General features: G+C 34.3%; 1 protein-coding gene across 4 annotated transcripts in view; it reads left to right on the forward strand.

Moving 5' to 3' along the window:
* The window catches only part of RICTOR (RPTOR independent companion of MTOR complex 2), a 129,631-nt gene that overhangs the window by 42,790 nt on the left and 63,424 nt on the right, over positions 1 to 23,417 (forward strand). For all 4 annotated transcript variants that reach the window (XM_072605765.1, XM_072605767.1, XM_072605766.1 and 1 more), the window contains 4 exons: positions 9,273 to 9,370; positions 16,755 to 16,819; positions 17,138 to 17,269; positions 18,130 to 18,193. In XM_072605765.1, the coding sequence (XP_072461866.1) occupies positions 9,273 to 9,370; positions 16,755 to 16,819; positions 17,138 to 17,269; positions 18,130 to 18,193 (359 nt within the window). The remainder of the gene's footprint in view (positions 1 to 9,272; positions 9,371 to 16,754; positions 16,820 to 17,137; positions 17,270 to 18,129; positions 18,194 to 23,417) is intronic.

A 23,417-nucleotide genomic window follows, 5' to 3' on the forward strand; every position in this document is an offset into this window, starting at 1 on the left:
TTCTGTGGCTTCTGCTGCTCTAGAATTTGTTGAGAGTCATTTTTTACAGGTATTTTGTGGGCTGTGGAGGAAGCGCTAGAGTATATGCGTCTTTTCTACTCTGCCATCTTGGCTCCAACACCCCCCCTCCCCCATTATTTTTATACATATTATTATCACCTGAAGTAATCTTTGTATTGGGATAAAAATTAATGTTCATAGCAATGACTTCAAGAATTTAAGAAATAATCGAATGTCTTTGCCATATAGTATGTTTGAGTACATAAAAAGGTGTATTATATGTTTAGTATTGCATTTCATTCAATCATTCATTTATTAAGTACCTAATATGTGCCAGGCACTATGTACTATTGCTCTGGGGAAACAGGCAGAAGTAAATCAACTCTTGCCTTCAAGGAACTTAGATTCTAATGGGGAGACAACATATACACATAGAAGGATATATAATGCAGACACGCAATAAAAACAAGTTTTGTAAGGTAGTGCTTTAGCAGATGGGGGGAGATGATTCAAGGTTTTTTAAAGAGCATGGTACTTGAAGTGAGTCTTGAAAGAAATTAAGAACTCTTTAGAGGCAAAAGTGAGGAGGGAATGCATTTCAGGTATGATGGCTAGCCATTGTGCAAAGAAGGAACACTAGGTGTATGGAACAGCAAGTAGGTGAGTATGATTGGATCATACAGTTGTGGGCAGGGGAATAAGAGTACTAGGTAGCAGAAAGGTACCACTTGATTGAAGATACTTTAAAAATAGTTTTATATCATCATCTATTGTTTTTATATTTTACCTATACTTCCTTTGAATCTCTTCCTCACTCTCCTGAGAGAACCATCTCTTATAACAAAGAATTATTTTTTAAAAAGGAGAAAAAAAATTCAGCAAAACCAATCAATGCATTGAAAAAAAAGATCTAATGTGACATGAAGTATTCCACACCTGAAAATCCATGGCACCACAAAGCAGTTGGAGGTGTCAAAATTCATCTATCTTGCAGTATTCAGTTTTCACTTGTTTTATGGTCATTTTTTTAGTCAGCATTATCATAGTCATTGCGTATATGGTTATCCCTTCCACATCACAGGGCTTAGGGTTGTGGTGCCACTTCCCTCATCCTCCCCACCCCCATCTGGAAAATTTTAAAAAAATTTTTTGGCCTTCCCTTTGTACCAGAGAAGACCTGGATTATTATGGTATTAAAAGATAAAGTATGTTGATATTATACAGTGCTATACATATATTTTATGCCTTTCTGAATTTCTAAACTTTTTTGTAGGCCTTTTCATTTTGTCTACAGCTTCTAGAAAACTTCCAAAAATTCTCATTTGATTTCTTATGCCCAAAGTTGCAGTGTAGAATAATAATTGTAGTGTTTTCCTGCCTCTGAGTATTTTCTATCAGTTCTTTTAAGTGTTTCTGTGTTCATTATGTTTTTTGTTTTATATAGTATGGTAGCACTCTATTATATTCACGTATACGTTCCCAAGTTGATGGGCATTCACTTTTTCCATTTCTTTGCTATCACAAAAGGTGCAGCTATAAATATGTTGCTTGTGGAGTCTTTCTTTTTTTTTGTTAACAGTATTGCCTAGCAGTGTAATTTCTAGGTTAAAGACTTATGGACTGCTTAGTCACTTCCTCAGCATAACTTCAGTTGCTTTCCAGAATGGTTGTACGAATTCACCACTCCACCAACAATGCCTTAACACAAGCCTTTCTTTTGTTTGCCAGTTTGTTGGGTATGGAGCAAAATTTCAAAGTACTTTCGATGTGCATTTTTCTTATTAGTAATTTGGAACATTCTTTCATTTAATAGTTAATAGTTTTAGTTTTTTGCTTGAGAACTTTTGTTCATATTCTTTGACCACTTATCTTTTGGGGGAATATGAAGAGATTTAAGTGCCAAATTGAGGAGTTTGTATTTAATTCTACAGGTATTAGTGAACCACTGAAGCTTATCGACTGGGAGTGGGGAAAGATGGGGTACATACAACTTGTCCTTTAGAAAAATTACTTTGCTGGTTGTAATTGAAAATGGATTGTATTGGGGATAGCCTTGAGGAGGGGGGGGTCCAGACAGGAAAGTATTGAAGAGGGCCTAAATTTTAGAATTGATTCCTCAGTAGCCTTTAAACTGAACTACCTCCAGTGCAGACCAGCTTTGTGTAATCTGGTTCAGCTGCTTTTCCTATTTCAGTTCTTATCCCATTTTATTGTTGAATTTCAGACTCAACTTATATTTTTATTTTACTCATTCACATAATTAAGGCTTAAGATCCTTGTTAAACTTAAGTGATTATTTTTCATAATAGGAATGTAAAATTTTGGTCTTTCCTACATCTGTCTTATACACAGTGTTTCATTTATCTGATCTTGGTAGTGATCCTTATGATCAGGGACCCCTACAACATATGTCTGCTGAGGGGAAACACAAAGATAAATAAGACAGATTTATGAGAAAGGCTCCCCATACCTACAGACAGAGGCAGGGTAGCTAAAAGTGTGAAAGGCAGCTAGGAAGACCTGGTTTCAAATCCCACTGCCACTACTTAATAATACTGTGATTATTTCCAAGTGTAATTTTCCTCTTGTAAAATATAATCAATAATTGTTGTAGAATCTTCCTTGCAAAGTTATTGTGAGGCTTAACTGAGATGATGTATTGTTAAGAACTTTACAAATTTCAGACTACTATGTCATTGCTGACCATCATCATCCATCTGGAGGAACATTTAAATGATAAAAATTGCTATAAAAATAATTTTAAAAATCCCTTTTAAATAGTTAGTAGTATCAGTATGCGCCAGAACTGAGGACCTAAATATTTCAAAGCACAGCTGTTCTATTATCTTCAGAGTTCCCTTATATAGTGAATAGTTTCAAAGACAAACAGCCTTTTCCACTTGTAATAATAGATTCCTAATTAGGGAACTGTGGAAACTTAATGGTTATGCAAGTACAGTTGTAAAATATAATAGGTTAAGACATGGAAATTGTAGTAGCACAGCTAGTGATTGTAAGCTCTGTAAGTAGTAGTTTCTAATAGTTATTTCATGGTCTTCTAAAAAGTACTTTAGTTTCAGTGTTGTATTTCTAATATTGTTTCATTGTGGGAAAATCCTGTTGTGTCATTATAAAGCAATGATCTGTGTGATAAAAACTGTTTTCTGTGGCTTGATGGATGTCCCATAATAAGAATGATTTGTAAATTTGTGCACAGTTCTCTACATAGAATAATCTCATATAAATAAGTTCTTTCTTGAGTCCCTTATCTGCTATTAATACTTAATGACTTAAGTGGGAGAATGGTATGGAAGAGATAAATGATTTGAACCATCATGAAGTTCTTCTAATTTTTTTGCTTCTGTCAAATAGCATCATTTTTCAACTTACCTAACCGTTTTCCATCACAAACATTTATCATTCCTATCATGAAATTTGATATGAGCACCCATCAAAGCAATTTACAAAAAGATCCACTGGCTTGGAGGAAAGGTGGGATAAACTGTTTTTGCAGTTAGTGGAGAATGGAAAAGTGATTCCTTACCCTGTAGTTGAATAATATATGTAAAAAGTTGTATCCCATTCCATTAATATTTGGAATCTACCTGTGTAATAATGTAGGGTTTATTTTACCCATATACTTTTCCATCCATCTGCTCTTGTGTCATCTAAAAAAAAAAAGTAAGAAAGTTAAAATGTCCTCTTCAGCAACCAGATTTTTCTTTCTTAATTTTTCATGTATTCCTTTCTGATATTTGACAATGACATTTCTTAAGTCTGCTAGAAGTGCCAAATAATTTTGTCAGCCAGGTGGTACAGTGGATAGAACACTGAGCATGGAATCAAGAACTGAGTTCAAATTGAATAACTGTGTAACTTTGGGCAAGTCACGTAACTGCTCTTTTGCCTGAGTTTCCTCAACTTTAAAATGGGATAATAATGGCCTCCCTTACAAGGTTGTTGTGAGGATCAAATGAGGTAATGTTTGTAAAACATCTAGCACTGTGCCTGCTACATAGTGGGGGGGGGGGGGGGGAGTGTGCCCTTCCTTTCTGATCCTTAAAGAATCCTAATTGTTTAAACTATCAGCAACTATCATCTCATAGATTGAGAGATCTTATGGTCTAACCTAGGGGTGGGGAACCTGCAACCTCGAGGTCATATGTGGCCCTCTAGGTCCTCAGGTGCAGCCCTTTGACTGAATCCACACATCACAGAACAAATGCATTTTTTAAAGGTTACACTTAAAGCAGAATTTCTGTTTTAAAATCCATTTTTCTAGTGTGCTTCTGACCATGTGTCTGAAGCTACATATTTAACATTCATTGTTTTTGCCCCATAGAGATTTTTTGGTTATAGATATCAGATAGTAAAGGGGTGATTTGATATAATGTTTAGGTTTTACAGAAAATATAGAATAATTCATTTGAAAAACTTTGTAAGATGTTAAAATTTTTATAAATTCAAAATGCTAATTACTACCTGTAAAATGGACATAAACATTATACAACATTTTGCAGTATGAACCGATAAAAATTCTTTTATATTTTAATATTTGTGTATGTGCCTATTTGAGTACTCAGGCTCTTGTGTTAATAGATTTTACTCTGTCACCTGTGACAGTCTGATGTCACAGGCTCGTTCCTTATAGACCAACATTTCTGAGATTTTCCCACAGAATTAAGCTTCCATGAAAAAAGTGAAAGTCCTTCTAAAGAAAAAAGTTGTAGCCAAAGACAAGAACACATGTCAGACCTATTTATTTGCTTTGCAATATGTGTCAGTCATGTACACTGTATGTCAGCCAATATGAAAACTAACCATTATTAATAATTTTTTACATGACAAAAAATTTGCAACATTTTGTGGGATAATCTTTCTTCAGTAATTTACAAACTCCAGTTATACTCTCCCCATCCTGGTTATACCCTCCCCATCCAGTTACTTAGAACCCCAGCTATCATTGTTCAAACCTTGTTCTTTATTCCCCACTGCCCAATCCCTTATTTCCATTCCCCTCAACTTGCCTTCCTGATGACCTACTCTAAAGCTATTCATCTCTAACACTGCTATCTGGAATGCCTACTCCATGGGTAGCAAACTTGCTTTCATTTTAAATTGTTAACTTTCCCACTCCTTCCATCCTCTCACTGAGACCTGGTTCTCTGCTGGGTGACACAGCCTCCATTTCCAGCACTGGCTACATATACTATACATATACCATCCTGACCAGTGACTCAGTGGTTGAGATAGAGAAATTTGGATACTCCTTGCTTCCCATTGCCACTTTAAAGTTCTCTCTCTACCATCATCACTTAATAATCTTTCCTCCTTTGAGGAAAGATCTATCTCTCTCCCTACCAGTCAATCAGAATTCTGGTAGCTGCTGTCTGCTGATCTCTGGGATACTTCTTTCCTTAATGAGTTCCGTGCCTGTTTTACAGTCTTAACTTCTCAATTCCTTTTTTCGTATTTGGAGACTTCAGCATACATATTGTTAGTCCCTCACAGTTTACCAATTTACTAATTTCCCATGACCTATTCATCCAGCCCACTACAAGCAGGCAACAAAGACTCCAGTTCATTGCACATGAACTCTGAAATTCCCTTATCTAATCACAGTCTGTTTTCATTCCACCTCTTCCTTTGCTTGCAGTGCCAAACACTCTGGTACACATTTCCAGGCCCTGGACCCCACAGTTGTCTCCCAGGATATCATCTCTGCAGTAGCTACACTCTCTTCCCTTCTCCATCTTGAGCACTTGGTGAACCAGTTGCAACTTTACACTGTCCTTTTCTCTTAGTTCCTTGTGTTCTTATCATATATTACTCCACCTTCAAATCCTCTAGAACTCTGTGGTGATAATTTGACTGTTGGGATTTATCAGCAATTTCTGCCAGATTTTGTGATGCACTTGAGGAAATTTCAAATGATTCAAAGGGTTTTCTTGAAGTTCACAAAATTAATTTGAATCTCTTAAATTTTAATAATGTTAATAACATCTATAATAGATCATTCATATATATGTATATGTGTATGGAGAAAGTGAGGTATAATTAATTATAAAGTTTGCAAAACACATATATCTTGATCTTCACAACCACTCTGGGAGGTAAGTGCTGTTTATCCCCAACTTATAGATAAGGAAAATGAGAGACAAGTAGAGGTTAAGTGATATCTCCAGGGTCCTGCAGTTATTAAGCACCTGAGGCACAATTAGGACATGTCTTCATTATTCCAAGTCTAGCATTTTATCCATTGTGCCATCTACCTTCCTGTTAAAAAAAAATGTTGCAACTCTAAAATGGTTAGAAATCATTACTATAGAAGTATGTTTATTAAGTTTGTTGATATTAAGTGTCTGGAGTGACCAGTATCTTAGATATGGTAATTATAATCACAGTGATTGAAGAAAATTGGCAATATTGATTGAGAATGCCTATATTGAGAAGGCCAACACCTCTAAAATAAACTACTTTTTAAAAAAAAACCTGAACATTAAAAGAAATAAGTGTACAAAATTATTGTATTATAACTATTGATTGTATATTGCTTTTAATTATTTTGACCATTTGAAAAATCATTTCTTTCAATTCAGTTAAAATTCTCTTCATTTTTGTCCTTTTTTGTCACTTGTCTCCTCAATCTTCCCATAACATGTAGGAAGTATGTACCATTATTTCCTTCCTGCTTCTCTATTGTTTATAGTTTCAGCAGTTCTGAGTGGCTGTTTTTAAATTCAGGATATTTCAACAACTGACAGATTTTTGCCCCCAAATGCTCACTTATATCTTTACATAATCTAAAAAACACATGTTACCTCTGGACTTGTCACACAATGAATAACTAATGCTGGCTGTCAAGATAGACAGTCTATCCTTTTAGGAAAACCACTGAAGTATATACTTTCCTTGTTCCTGTTTCCCGAGGTCTATTGTTAAATCACAGCTTTGCTGTCAGTTGCACTAAGGTTTTGAGTATAGGCTTGGCTGCCACTGTTAGTCTTATTTTGTACAAGCCAAATATTTTGGAGGGGAGAGATTGAGTGTAGATGGAATTGAATCAGTAAACAGGAAGGAATAATGTGGGATAGTTCATTTGAAGAGGAAAAAATGGCAAGTACAAAGTAAAAAGATCTGAAATTAAATCATCTGCAAGTGTGAGTAATATAGTAATAGTTTTTTAGGTTGTGTTTTTGTTTTAAGTAATGCATGATACTGTGTTATTAATAGAAAAGGTTGTAGAAACCATGATGTAATTACTCTGTACTTAGCATCAGTATGAACCCTATTAGATTACACATGCTCCTTACATTAAGGTTTTGCATACCATACATTTTTTTTAAGGTTACGCAACAGATGAATTATGGAGTGATTCGTTATGTTTTAAAGGAAGTGTACTGTGAATCCATGTGTAAAGTAATGCTCTTAAAATATGATTATCTAAAACTTTTTAGTAATTTAAGTGATGTAGATGTCAGTGAAATAAAACTTGGATTTCTGCATTTTGAGCAATAATTTCCAGAAGAGAAAAAATACAAACGTATCTTAAAAATACCTCTCTAAAGTACTTTCCGTGACCCTACCCCAATAGAAGGTGTTTTATCCTGCCTCAAATTTTCCTAAATCAATAATATTGTTTTTACCTGTAATCCCTAGCACGTAATCTTAGCTTGTTAATTGTTTTTTTTTTTTTAATAAAGGGAGTCATGCTTTAATGGTAAATGGTCAAAGAATATGAACAAACAGTTCTCAAAAGAATTGCAAACAATTAACAACAATATGGAATTTTTCTTCAAATTGCTTAGAAAGGAAATCCAAAATAAAATTTTGTTTTATACCTGTAAAATATTGACAGATGTGCTGGAACAGAGAAACAGTTCTGAAGGGGCTGCAGAAAAACCTGCAGGTAATAAAATGGTGGTTCTACCAATGAGTCCAGTCATTCAGGAAAACAATGTGGAATTATTAATTATGTGCACTAAATTGTGCACCATTTAACCTAGATACCACCTCGCTCCTCAGTATGTGTCCCAACAAGAAAAGTCAAAATGTGGGCTACAGGCTTCTGTGATCACCAGCAACTGAATATAAAATGGGTACCCGTGTATTAAAGAATGGTTAACAAATTATGGTATATGAACACAGTGACATATCATTCCATAATTTAGTGAGCATTAAAGATCTGCTATGTGCCAGACATTGTGCTAGACATTGGGGATCCAGATAGAAAAAAATGAAATGGTCCCTACTCTTAAAGCCAGCCTGCAGCAGCTTCTGGCCCATGGGGATGCCAAAGGATTTCGGGCGTCCTGTGAAAAATGTAGAGGATATTTTCCTCCATAGGCTCCAGGTTGTTGTAGACCTGTCCTAAAGTTTTTACATTTTAGCAAGGGAGACAAAAAGTACGTATGTAAGTGTATTAATAATAGAGAAAAATGCAAATAAGTTAATTAGTTAATTTCAAAGCAGGGTAGTAGCAGTTGGTTACTTGGAGATAGGGAAGAAGCTTATGAGATGGAGATGACAAGGTAATACATTTTAGCGTAAAAGGCATAGAGACTGGAAATGGAAGAACGTGTGCGTTTGTCCTTTGTTGCTGAAGAAGACCATGCCATCAGAGAAATGATGACATGACTTGCACTTGACTTTGTTTTTTGAGTGAGGGAGGGCTGGGCAGGTCACCAGCCTCTCTTCTCCTCCAGAGCCATCTGAATCCAGTGACCAGATATTCATCAAGATAACTGGAGATGACGCAGGATGAGGCAATTGGGGTTAAGTGACTTGCCCAAAGTCACACAGCTAGTGAGTGTCAAGTGTTTGAGGTGAGATTTGAACTCAGGTCCTCCTGACTCCTGCACTGGTGCTCTATCCACTGCACCACCTAACTGCCTCTAATGGAAGAACATATTTGAGGAGCAAAGAGGAGGCTAATTTGATTGGATTGTAGTGTTAGGGTGGGGCATAATGTATGAGGCTGGGGAGGTAATATAAGGCCAACTAAAAAGCTCAGTAGGGGTGTTTATATTTCATTTCAGAGGCAGTAGGAGCCATGTGAGTTGATGAAGAGAGGGATAACGTAGTTGCTACTGTACTTGTGTAGAGTGGAAGTATTGGCCATGTGTCCCAAATCTAGCCTGAGCTAGATTAAGATGTAATTGGAAAATGTTTCTTAAATAAAAATACAACAAAACATAGATATTCAAATTCTCTGTTTTGTGACTAGGAAAATGTATAAAATTTTATTTTCAGTTGTCTCTTCTTTTGCACAGAGCCTTATGATAACTTAAAGGAGATTCTCCAAAACGTGGCCAAATTACAAGGAGTATCAAATATGAGAAAGCTCGGTCACCTGAATAACTTTACTAAGGTAAGACACTTGGGATTTTCTTTTTCTGATTTGTTGGTGATACTTACTAAACATTTTCTAACTTTTTGGTACTGACCATCTTAAAATTTGACTGATCAGTTATTGGTTGGAATAGTTGCTTAATTTCATCTCATGTCACATTCTAAAAAGAGGATAAATATTGGTCTTGGAATGTGGTTTCTGGAAAAGCTTTAGTAGCAAAGTAGTGTTTTGAACAAAGTTAGTTTCCATAAAATGATGTGCTCTTAATTCTATTAGAATTTGACAGTGGAATGGTTTGTTAATTACGAGTAATTGTTATTCTGTAGGCCTTAGTCTTTTGCCCTAAATCCTGTGATCCAGAATAATTTTTTGGGAATCCTAGGAAAATATAAAGCCAGATAGAGAAATATCCCAAGGAATGATATTGTAGTTCCCATGATGATCCCTCAAAGGATCTCTGTTAGGCCAGTGCTTGGGGTTATCTAAGAATGAATTTAGGGGTTTTTCCCTATAGGTATACTTCAAGAAGCTAGCATATCTTGAAGAGCTGAAACCATCCTATATACTTAACTAAAATCTCCAGGGAAGTCCCACAAACTCCTGCTTCCATGTATGGTATTATTAAAAAGTAGAATCTTATGAGTGAGACTGGAGCTACAATGTAACATCACTTATAAAAAAAGTTTTTTATCATCAGATTAAGAAGATAATCTTTTTTTTCCCTCTATTGAAGTACACATTTTGAAATCAATAGTATTTATTTTATTCAGGGAGCCTAGAAAATAAGTAGAATCTTAATAATTAGGATACTAGATTATAAATTTATGAGACCAACTTAGAACATTCAGCTAACAAAGACTATTAAGTATGTGCCAAATAATGTACTGGATGTTGGATGTGAAAAAACAGAACTGAGCAGTCCTTAGCTTCAAGTTTATATTCATGGGGGGTGGGGGAAGAAGAGAGAGAATATAATATGGTGTGTGTACATGTACATACACATATATAAAATCTATACAAAATATGTAAAGTGGTTTTTTGGGGGAGGGGGGAGACACTAGTGGTCAGAGGATCAAAGGAGACACTAGTGATCAAGTGTTACTTGAATTGAGCTTGGAGGTAGGGATTCTAAGAGGCAGAGGTGAGTAAAGAGTGCTTTCCAACCAGGGGAACAGCCTGAGCAGAGACCTTGAGGTGTGACATGGAATGTTGTGTCCAAGGCCTGTTTGGCTGGAACATAGAGTGTATAAAAGGAGGTAATGTGTATTCGGTCTTGAAAAGTACATTGGGACCAGCGTAAAGGACTTTATATGTTAAACCATGGAGTTTATATTTGATTCTACAGGCAATAGGGAGTTATTAAACAACAAGTGAAATGGTCAGGCTTTAGTTAAGGAATATTGGATAGTTCTTTAGAGGATGGACCAGAGAGGATAGAGTTTGGAGACCAGAAGACCCTTTTTTAGGTTCAAACCATTTGTTCCAGTCAAAAGACCAGGTGATGATGTTAGCTTAAATTGGGCTGGTGGCTTTGTGAGTAGAGAGAAAGGGACTGATGGGAAAAATATGGTAGAGTTAACAAGTCTGACAGCTAATTGACTATGAGCAGAGATTACAAACATGAGTGACCAAAATGACAGTGGTACCCTCTATAGAAATAGGGAAATTAGGAAGAGAAGTGGGTTTTGTGGGGCAAGAGGGGAAATTAGTTCTTTAGACTGTCAGGATTGAGATAGGTGCCTTTGGGGCATTACTTGGACATGTCTAATTGAGTAGTTGGTGATACAGAGCTGGAACTCAGGAAGAAAACTGGGACTGGATATATATGTAGATATATATCTATAGATATGGATATATACATACACACATACACATATATATACGGAGATATATGGAGATATATATGAGATATAGACCAGAACTTGAAAACTACAATCTCCCCAGAGCAAGAGGATTCTAGTGCAATATGTGGAAAGAGGGAGATAGATTTAATAGAGCTTGAGAGTTCAGAAGTCAGATGTTCCTGTTTTCCTTACCACCACTACCCTCTTTCTACCCCCACTTAAAGAGTTCGAAGGATTTTGGACTCATAGAAGTCAGATTAATTTTTTTTTTAACTTTGGAATTTTTTTTGTCAGTTCTCTTTTCTCTTCTATTTTAGAAAGAACCAGGTGAAGCAGTTGGCTTGATGCATATTTGTTGGGAATAGAGCTGCCACAGTTTATGCTATGCCCTTTATAAATTCATTTATAAATGAATTATTTAAAGTACTTAAATATGTCTGATATTTAGCAGCCCACTGGAGAAACAGATTTTAATTGGGTATCAACTGAGGAGCTAAGTTGGTCTTTGGGTTGATTAGCTGAAAGATGTTATTGGAAGGTCTCTGACAGTAAGGTATGATTTGGTCATAATGGGTTACAGAAATGGGTTCCTTTTAACAGCAACTTTATGTAGAGGATTTCTATATTTAAAAAAATTCTAAAACTAAGATTTATGTTTTAGCTAGATTTTTTTCGCATGCTAATATAAACAAGTAATAGAAATGACAGGTGAAGAAAGTTTCCACTTTTAAAATATGATCCCCTTGCTTTAGTACTGTGTATAAATTTAGTTAATGGAGTTAGCATACTTGGTCCTTACAATTAAAATACAGTGAATTATATCTTAACAATTAAGGTTTCTTTTAAGATACAGGCAAAAGAATCTAATGATGTGATCCTGTAACCACGTGACTGTCACACACTCATGCCTGTTTTCTGACGTCATTCTGGTAGATAAAGTAGTGTGTAACTGGTAGAAGCGATTTTTCACATTCTATCTTCATATTCTACTAAAGTATCTTAAATTCTATATAATATTGAACAATTTTTTAATTCTTAGAAATTTTATATTTGTTAACATATTCTAAAACTATTTTATTTGAAGTCTATCAAGCATTTCATTTTTATTTTAAAAGCATTCAGAAGAATCTTACTTTGAAATAATTTTTCTATTAAAAACCCATACTATAAAGGAAAACTAACATAAAATTAAGGTAGTACTGATAATACAGCCACAATTTTAAAGAGTTACATTTATCTGTTTAAAAAAATTGATTTGGCAGATCTTAAGTATTATGTTAATTCTTATTACCTGTTAACAATAATAAATTTAACATCAGAAAATAATCTTTACGAATCATGAAATCCAAGTTCTGTGTAAATGTTTCTTTTTTAGCCATTTTATTTAAGGAACAGATTCACACAGATTGACTATTCATTAAAAGTAAAACAAATCAGTTCTATTTTGCTGATTACCTGAAACAAAATCTTTCCTTAAACTAATAAAAACTATGAACCTATTATTAAAGCTCTTAGCTTAATTTCTTATATATAGTAATAAAAAAGATTGTGTAGCACATTACTTTGATAAAACATTTTGTTAGATTTATAACCACATGGTTTATAGTTAAAATAAGTGTTTGCCATTTGAAGTTATTAAATATTGATCTAGCCTGCTTTTTATTACTTAAAAGGTTCAAATTTAAATAGATAAATTATGTCTGTTTCAGTGAGATGAAAAGTGAATGATTAAAAGAACTTTGTGTGATATTTCATTAGGGCTAACTGAATAAGCTTAAGAATCCGAGCTCAAAAGAATTTTTTTAGATGAGCCCTCTGCTCCACAAACTAAATGAAAAACATTCCTTTTAACCAAAAATCATACTTTTGCCTTGTCTTTTTTTTCTCTGTCATATTTGTGCATAGCAAGTTTTAGTTTTCTTGGTAGCTTAGGTCATTTATTAATAATAATTTCAACCTAGTTCTTGACAAATACTAAAAGTAAACACCTGATTATATTAACTAGCTGCTATAAATAATAAATACCAAAATTTATATCCCACCTATTGTACTTGAATAATAGATGAGGCCATGTGGTTTGTTTGTTTCTTCTTCAGATTTTGAGTGTTTTCCACTTAGAAATTTCTTAAGATTGTAGTACATTACCACCAGATGGCAGTAGGTAGCCTGTGTATTGAAATACCTATTACAACCATAAATTTTTTGTACCTAATACTTTCATAAATGTAGCAAATGATAAACAGCAATATAGATCCTTCTTATATAGAAAAGTTCGAAAACAGACAGAATTTGGTACTATTTACTAACTTAATTTTTAGGAATTTAATTCAGAAAATTTTATTTCAACTTCCCTCTCACCCAGTGTAATTTTGCTTCACTACTGACAGTTTTAAAACTTTTTCTAGTGAAAAATGGTCCTTTAATATGCTTGATTTCTGTTAATGATAGGAGGGCTTGCTTTTATACCAGCAAATGAAATAAGAGCAAAAAGGACATTAGCTTTCTTACCCCAAATACATAAAACTCCATGAACTAGTCTCTCTTCATTTAGAGAAGGTAACTTTCCCATTTTTTGCATCTAAAGTTTTACCTTTTTTTCTTTGAGAAATTTGCCTTTTCTCAGTTGTTTTCATTTTAAGCTAGAGCTAGGTATAATGGTTTAATGCATATGTGTTGATTTTCTAATCAGCTTAAATTTAGCAATTTCATCACACTACAGCTTTAGAGTCAGTGCCTTAAAGAAAAAAAGGCCCATATTCCTTATGTAAGAAATAACATTTGAACAGATTTGAAGATATTTTAAGAGATTTAAAGTGATTTTTTTGACATAGTGAAAACATTGTATCCAATCGATTTTTATGCCTCACTCCAGAAAAGTGCCTTCCCTCAAGGTTGCTGATCATGTGCAACAATCTTTATGCTTCTCTCAAGGAATATGCAGTCTGTCTTCTGGAGGAATTTTTGCTATTCATCTTGCCCTACTAGATATATATATATATTTTTTAAAATCAGTTTTTGTAGTTGAAAGTGAGGTCATAAAGCGTAGGATATGATCCCTTGATTAAAAAACTGTATCTAAGTTCAGTTTTACTTCAGTGTCAAAAACATTTATAAAGAATAATTCTGTTATTATCAAAACATAGTCACTGAAGCTCTTGTAGATGATTATTTTTTGTGAATGTTCTTAGTTTTGAAAATATATTTGAAATCGAATAGTTTCCTATTAAGTTTGCAAGTTTAAGGATAAAAAAAAATCATGTGTCAGCTCTCTGAGTTGGCATGTGGGTCATAGATTTTTTTGTAGTTCATTTCTGGATTTTGTTTATTTTCTTAAACATTATAGAAGATTCAAATATTGCTTATTATCAATCACTATGTAGTATTAAAATAGTTTTTAAAAACCTAGCATTTTTACTCCTGTGAAGGGGTAGATAATTGGATAGGCATAGTACTTCAGTTGATAGTAGACAACTCCTTTCATGTTTAAGTTTATGATAGCAAAATTACACTAATCTGTAGTTGGTTGAGTGCTACTAATAATAAAAATGTATATAAGCAGAATTGTTTTTACTGTGTAAGGAAAATTGAACATAATTAGGACCTTGAGATACTATAAGATTCTTACCTGTCTTCTGAATTACTTAAGATTAAAATTCACCTGAATTTGTTGAATGTTTCTCGTGCTTTGTTATGTTCTTATTCTTTGAAAACTACTAACATAATTTCTGGTTTACCATTACCTTTCACATTACACAAAAATTGTAGTTCTTTTATTTACTCATTACTGATAAACTTGTGTAGCTATACTGTGGTTCTCTAGATAAGATGTTGCTACCTTTTTTTGTTGTTCTTTTGTGGAAAGAAAAATATCTCCAAAGAGGAGACTAAGTGTAAAGAAGAGGGAAAAAGGTAGCAGAAAAAAATTTTCAACTACTGTACCTCTACTGAGTGTACATAACTCTACTCCACTAATTCATTTCTAGAATCTAGCTACTAAGTTTTGCTGACAAATGTTGCCACTCCAATATAGACCATAATCTCTCTTGATCTCTAATTTCATTTATTCCATCATGAAGTTTAAGAATTCTATATTACTGACTGGGTTATGATTCATTCACACATTTGTAAAAGATTAGGTAGTGTCTACTAAAAAATAGGATATATTGACCTTGTGAAACATCTAAACTTTACTTATAAAGTAAGAGAATAAGTATAACATAATTTCTAAAAGTTTCCCTATGATGAAAGTCTGATGTCATTTCATGAGCTCTTTTCTGTTGTTAAGAAATATGTATTGTCATAACTGTCAGCTCAACTAAATTTTATTTGTCAAGAAAGACTTTTTCACCAAGTGGGCTTTATCTGGAAAGAGATTTATGAAAGAAAATTCTATAAACCATAAAATTAGATTGTGGTTCTGATTTCTTCAGCCATTTAAATGCACCATATCTATTTATCTGCTTAGCATAAACTATATTGTACTTCATAAGATTACATTTGATTCTTCATTATCATGAAGGACCAGGGCCTTTTTAGTCTGAACACAGTCCCTATTTCCTTTTATTTTGCCTCTAAGTAATAGATCTTCAGATCCTTCACAAATGATAGTAAAATTTATTTTCCCTCATAGCTTTACTAATGACATATATACACTAAAGCATTTTCTTATTTTGCTGTAGATTGTAGTTGTGCCTGTTGTTGGATTATCTGGTATTGAAACTGTTTATGAACTTACGGAAAAATAAGTCAGCTGCCCATATTATAGTGTTATAACACTTTATTAAGCATATTTAATAAATATTTATTGAGTGAATGAATTTCTCATTCTAAGTCTTTTGCATTAAGGCACTAGTAGCAATTCAAGAAACTTCTGTGTTTATATAAGATAATCATTGTTAAAAGAATGTAAGTTCTTTGAGGGCAGTGATTTTTTTTGTACTTTGCCTTTTTATTCTTAGTTCCTCATAAGTAATAGGTACTTAAAAAATTCTTATGTAATTGTACACTGCAAAATTCAGATTAAATTAAAACTTAGATGTTTTTTGGAGTGATGGGAGTTTTAGTTATGGAAACATAAGGGTTCATGTGTAAGACCAATATTTTCCCAAAATTTTATGAAGGAAAAATGTTAGTTAAATTAAAATGCATTGCTTATCTCTAGACCATTAAAATTAGAAACCATTTAGAATAAAAAAATTTTGATATATTTAAATTTAAGCCAAATGAATTTTACTATATTTTGTGTATTTATCCTGAATGTAGATAAAACTCTGTGTGTGTGTGTGTGTGTGTGTGTGTGTGTGTGTGTTCACATAGAGAGTTGAAAGAGCAATGGAATTGTAATTAGAAGACCTGGGTTCAAATTGATTTTTTACAGATAGTTGTATATCTCTTACAAAGTGACATAAATTACCTGAGCCTCAATTTAATCATCTTTGAAAAGGGGTATAATATTTATACTACCTGTCTTACTGGGTGGTTTCAAGGAAAGTATAGTGTAAAGATTAAAATGCTGTATGAATGTGACCTGCTATTTAAGGGATTTTTTTTCTTGACAGCTTCTTTGTAATATTGGCCACAGTGAAGAAAAGCTAGGTTTTAATTATGAGCATATCATAATATGGTAAGTACCTTGGCATCTTTCCTGAATTTTAATTAGATATTTCAAAACCATGCATTTTTAAGGTATTGCTAGGGTAGTAATATTTAACATATCTTAAAATACTTTGAAAATAGTTGTAAAAATTAAATAATTTATACATTATAATGATGCATAATATTTAGTGGTATTTTATGGTAATGTATAAAAGCCAAACATCTAATCTAATATTTGGGTTTTGAAATTTGAAATTTTTTTTCTCTATTATTAGAAACAAAAGCAATCAGCTAGGGTAATTTATGTATTCTAAATATAGATAACAATACTTTTTATTTTCATCAGTTTGCGATTAGCTTTATTGAATGAAGCAAAAGAAGTACGAGCAGCAGGATTACGAGCCCTTCGGTATCTCATCCGAGACTCAAGTATTTTGCAGAAGGTGCTAAAGTTGAAAGTGGATTATTTAATAGCTAGGTAATTTTTCTATGGTTGTCTCCTTTGCTTATATTTTCTTTAACAGTAGAGACTGTACATAAAGAAACTCTTAAAATTTGGTGTATATATTTTAGAGGAATTATTTCTTGGTTCTAGGAATCCATGAATTGCTCATTTGGAATAATAGAAAGCTATAAGTACATGTTCACCCACAACAAATATACATACACTGTCATGTAAGAATGTTAATGTATGTAGTTTTCTTTTAGAATATTTAAATTTTATAGTAAGTCCTAGCCACTTTTTTTCTCAAATAAAACTTTAAAATGTGTAAAAATAGTTTAGGTGAAATTAGGTTTGGCAGATAATTTTTTTGAGTAAGAGTTTTCAAGTTATATCAAAGTAGTTATAATAAATTAAAACTGCAGTTTGCATCACATAGGCCTTTAGATATTTGTAATGGTCAGAATTTATACATTCCTTTCTATTAAACTTGGTCCACATTAATATTCAAAAGTAAGCTACTTCAGGAAAGTGAAATTTTTTTTTTACCTGATTTCACTGCACAACTATTTTTGTTGACATGTATGTGATTCAATGGTTCTGTGAATTATATACAGTGATGTTTATCTCTTTCTGATTTTTTCAGAAGAAAACAGATATTTCAATATAAGTATTTTTCACCAGAGATATAAATATTAATCAATTAACCATTTTGAAAATATTCCTTGGATACATAAAATCTCAGTAACAAAAAATTATATCCTTTTCTTTTTAGTAAATACCATGTTGACATTGTGTTTTGTAACCATCAGTTATCTCATTGTAAAACTGGCTTGTATATAAAAAGAAAATGCTGTCTAATCAGAATTTTACTTATTAATTAATGTCTTGCATAGGTGCATTGACATACAACAGAGCAACGAGGTAGAGAGGACGCAAGCACTTCGATTAGTAAGAAAGGTATGCCAACTGTTTTGTTGTTTTTTCTGAATGAAATATTTATTAAGCATTTACTTTGTTCCAGGCAATGTGCTTTGGGGATATGTAGAAAAGCAAAAATACCCTTTAGGTGCACACATTTTTTTGAGGCAGACAGTCTGAAAATATGTTTCATTTCTCATATCAGACATAGAGAGAGTACATGGGAGATAATTATTCCTATTCACTTTTGATGAAGATAGGAAAACCTTTTATAATCACTGCTTCCTTATTTAAATGCTTATTAATTCTACAGTGCATTTTTTAATGATAAATGCATCTTTGATATTTCTGTTACTAAAACATCAATGAAATCATCTTAATCAGAAATTTATGTTTTAATCTAAGTTCTTACCATGGCCTTTTCTTTTTTTGTTACAGAATTTTTTAAAATAATGTTTTATTTTTTCTCTAGTCACGTGTGAGAACAATTTTTAACATTTGAGGTGTGTGTGTATGTGTGTTTTGAATGCTTGTGTGTTTTGAGTGCCAAATTCTATCCGTCTCTCTCTTCGCTCATCCCTCCCTAATATGGTAGCCAAACTGATAACTAACTATACACATGTGGCCACGTAAAACATTTCCACATTAGTCATTTTGTGTAAGAAAACTCAACCAAAACCAGAAAATGAAAGAAAGTGAAAAATAGTATGCTTCAGTCTGTATTCAGGCTCCACCAATTCATGAGTCTTTTAGGAATGCTGATCATTGTATTGCTGAGAATAGCTAAGTCATTCACTGTTGTTTGTTGTACAATATTGCTGTTACCTTGTACAATGTTCTCCTGTTTTTATCACTTCAATCTGTGTCAATTCATAGAAGTTCAGGTTTTTCTGAAATCATCCTGCTTCTCATTTCTTATAATAGAATAATATTCCATTACAATTATATACAGCTTGTTCACCGTTCCTCAGTTGATAGCTATACCCCATTTCTATTTCTTTGCCACTACAAAAAGCTGCTATAAATATATTTATACAAATAGGTTCTTTTCCCTTTCTTTGATTTCTTTGGGATATAGACCAAGTAGTAGTATTGATGGATCAAAGGGTATGCACAGTTTTATAGTCCTTTGAACATAGTTCCAAATTGCTCTCCAGAATGATTGGATTAGTTCACAACTCCACCAAGAGTGCATTAGTGTCGATGCATTTTTAGTTCTAACTTTTAAGTTGAAATAGTTTTGTCTGGTACTAGAGTTTGACAGGAGGAGTTTGCACACTGGCACTTTCTACATTTATGGGATCGTAATGCTGTACCACTTTTCCCTCCCTATCATCTCCCCATACTGACCAAATCATGTATTTTTATGATAGCATAAAAATTGTATCTATTATGCTGGAGAAGTGAATTAGAGCCAAGAGGCAATAGGGAGTCATTGAAAGTTTTTTAAGTGAGGAGTAACATGATTAAATCTATGCCTGGGGCAGATTATTTTGGCAGCTGTGTGTAGAATTCATTGAAGAAGGACAAGACTGAAAACAGAGGCCAGTTACAAGGTTATAACAGGATATGGAGAGGTATGAAACGTTGTAGCAGTAGAACAGCTGACAGGAATTGTTGTTAAGAGAGAAGGAAGAATCAAGGATGATTCTAAGGTTGCAACCATGGGTAACTAGAAAGATTGTGGTGCTCTCCACACTATAGAGAAAGTTTTTTGGGAAAGGGATTGATTTGGGGGGGAGAGGAGAGAATGATGAGTTCCATTTTAGACATGTTAAGTTTGAGGTCCCTTTGTTCACACAAGTAATAGCAGAGAAAGCAGACGGTAGGGGTAAGTCAAGGTTGAGAATTACTAGAGCAGGAAGAGCAGTTGGACAGGGGAAGGGGAAAGGGCAGTTACATTTAATTGACCAACGGTAGGATCAGGATTATGGAGAGAGGAAAGTGAAGACATACCAAGAATGAAAAATCTAGAGAACAGGTGGCTAACGTCTTACAGGCCATTGATTACTATATATATACACTACTATGACAATAATTGAAGAGAGAGATGAGAGCCAAATTTGAGGACCATCTGTATTGGCACAGATGAGATCCTTAAGGGAGAGAATGTAGAGAGAAGTGAAAGGGTTCAAGAGAGAGCCATAAAGGAGACTGAGTTTTCAGACAGATATGATAAGAGTATAGTGCACTGAAGCCTGGGGAGGAGAGCATATCTAGGAGAAGAGGAAATCAACTGTGTCAGAATTTGCTGGCATTCAAGAAAGATGAATACTGAGAAATAATCATTTGATTTAGCCTTTGAGAGGTCTTAAGTAACCTTTGTAGAAGAGTGTATCAGTAGAGTAGCTTGGTTTAGTTGGAAACCTGAGGAACTGGAGTAGAGAACAGAGTTCTTTCTAGGAGTTTAGTGGTCAATCAGTAAGCGTTTATTAAGTGCATACTAGGTACTAGGCACTGTACTAAGCTCTAGACAAAAGAGGCAAAAGAGTTCTCCCTCTTGAGGAGCTTACAGTCTTAACAGTGGGGGGTGGAGGAGAAGGTGAACAACATGCAAACATATATACATACATATATGTAAATAAAACAAACTATATATGAATAAGAAATAATAGAAAAGGCATTGGGATTAAGAGGGATGACTTCCTATAGAAAGTCAGATTTTAACTGGGATTTAAAAGAACTCAAAGAAGTAGTTGGAAATGTGGAGGGGAGAGTATTTAAGTCATGGGGCCAGCCTGAAAGAAGGCCCAGAGCCAAGAGACAGAGCTTGTTATTCATGGAACAGCCAAGGGGCCAGTGCCACTGAATTAAAGAGTACATATTGGGGAATTATCAGAAGTAGGAAGGGTCTAGGTCTTGAAGGGGTTTGAATACCAAGCAGAACATTTTATTTATTTATTTGTTTGTTTTTTTAATTAATTTTATTTATTTTCAGTGTTCTACAGTCACTACCATATAACTTAGATTATTATTTTCCCCCACCTCCCCGCTCCCTTTCCGAGATGGCATACAATTTTATATAGGTTCTACACATACATTCCTATCAAATACATTTTCACTATAGTCATGCTGTGTTGAAGAATTAAAATGAGTGGAAGAAATCATCTAACAAACCAAAACGCCATACACACACACACACACACACACACACACACACACTCACTCCCTCTCTCTCTCTCTCTCTTCCTCCCCCCTGCCTCCCCCTCCCCCCCATCTATTACATTCTGCAATTGAATTCCACAGTTCTCTATGGAATGTGGAATCTCTGAATGTGGAAGGCATTTTGCCTTAGAAGACCATTGGGAATTTTTTCTAAGTCCTTGTATTGCAGTGAAGTTCGAAGTCTACCAGAAAAAACTGTTACACACTCTGGTCGTTGCTGTGCACAAAGTTCTCCTGGTTCTGCTCCTTTCACTTACCATCAGATCATATAAGTCTTTCCAGGCCTCTCTGAAGTCTTCCTGTTCATCATTTCTTATAGCACAATGGTATTCCATTACTTTCATATACCATAATTTATTCAGCCATTCCCCAATTGATGGGCATCCCTTTGATTTTCACTTTTTGGCCACCACAAAGAGTGCTGCTATAAATATTTTTGTACATGTGGGACCCTTTTCCATTTTCATGATCTCTTGAGGATACAGTCCTAGAAGCACTATTGCTGGGTCAAAGGGTATGCACATTTTTGTAGTAGCCCTTTGGGCATAGTTCCAAATGGCTCTCCAGAATGGTTGAATCAGCTCACAGCTCCACCAACAGTATATTAGTGTTCCAACTCTCCCACATCCTCGCCAGCATTTATCATCTTCCTGTTCTGTCATGTTTGCCAATCTGATAGGTGTGGGGTGGTACCTCAGAGTTGTTTTGATTTGCATCTCTCTAATCAAGAGTGTTTTAGAGCATTTTTTCACATGACTATTGACATCTTTAAATTCTTCCTCTGAGAATTGCCTGCTCATATCCTTTGACCATTTATCAATTGGGGAATGACTTGTATTTTTGTACATTTGACTCAGTTCTCTATATATTCTAGAAATGAGGCCATTATCACTGATATTAACTGTAAAAATTCTTTCCCAGTTTTCTACATCCCTTCGAATTTTGGTTGCATTGGGTTTGGTTGTGCAAAAACTTTTCAGTTTAATGTAATCAAAATTATCCATCTTGCTCTTCATAATGGTTTCTATCTCTTCTTTAGTCAAAAATTCTTCCCTTCTCCATAAATCTACTAAATATACTATTTCTTGCTCCATCAATTTGTCCATAGTGTCAATCTTTATACTTAGATCATGTACCACAGAGCATTTTATATCTGTTCCTGGAGGCAATACAGAATCACTGGAGTTTACTGAGTAGGGGATGTGATCAGACCTGTGTTTTATTAAAAATCACTCTAATGACTGAATGGAGAGTGGATTGGAGTAGGGAGAGACTTGAGGCAGGCATAACCACCAATAGGCTGTTACACTGATCAAGTCATGAGGTTATGAAGGCTTGCACTAGAATGATGGCAGTGTCAGAGTTGGGAGGATTGGTGGTGGTATTTGAGAGATGTTTCAAAGGTAAAATTGACATGCTTGGACATGGAGAGTGAGAGATGGTGAGGAACCCCAGGATAACTCCTAGATTGTGTGCCTGAGGGACCTGGAGGAGCATTGTGTTGTCCTCTATGGTAAAAAAGGAAGGTAGGCATGGGAATGGGTTTAGGGGGATAAATAATGAGTTGTGTTTTGGGCACATTGAGTTAATAATGTCTGTATCCAGTTTGAGACGTCAGGCAGCTGTAAATTCAGGATTAAAGGTCAGAAGAGAGATTGGGGCAGGAAAGGTAGATTTGAAAGCCATCAGAATAGAGATGGTAGTTAGATCCTTGGAAGCTGATGAGATCAGGTGAAGTTGTATAACAGGGGAAGAGAAGATCCAAAACACAACTCTGAAGGATACCTATAATTAGAGGGTATAGTTTGGAGGAGGATCCAGGAAAGAGACAGATTAGTGTTCAAAGAAGTATGAGGAAAGCCAGGAGAGACAGGTGCCATGAAATCCTAGCGAGAAGAGATTATCAAGAGGGAGAGAATGATATCAGTGTCAAGTGCTGCAGAGAGGTCAAGGAGAAAAGGCCATTGGATTTGGCAACTAAGAGATTATTAATAACTTTGGAGAGAGCAGTTTTGGTGAAATGATAAGGTTAGAAGCCATATTGTAAGGGGTTAAGAAGAGAGTGACCCAGGTGAGAAAGTGGAGTCACCTGTTATAG

This window comes from Notamacropus eugenii, chromosome 4, assembly GCF_028372415.1.
Source record: "Notamacropus eugenii isolate mMacEug1 chromosome 4, mMacEug1.pri_v2, whole genome shotgun sequence".
NCBI lineage: Eukaryota > Metazoa > Chordata > Mammalia > Diprotodontia > Macropodidae > Notamacropus > Notamacropus eugenii.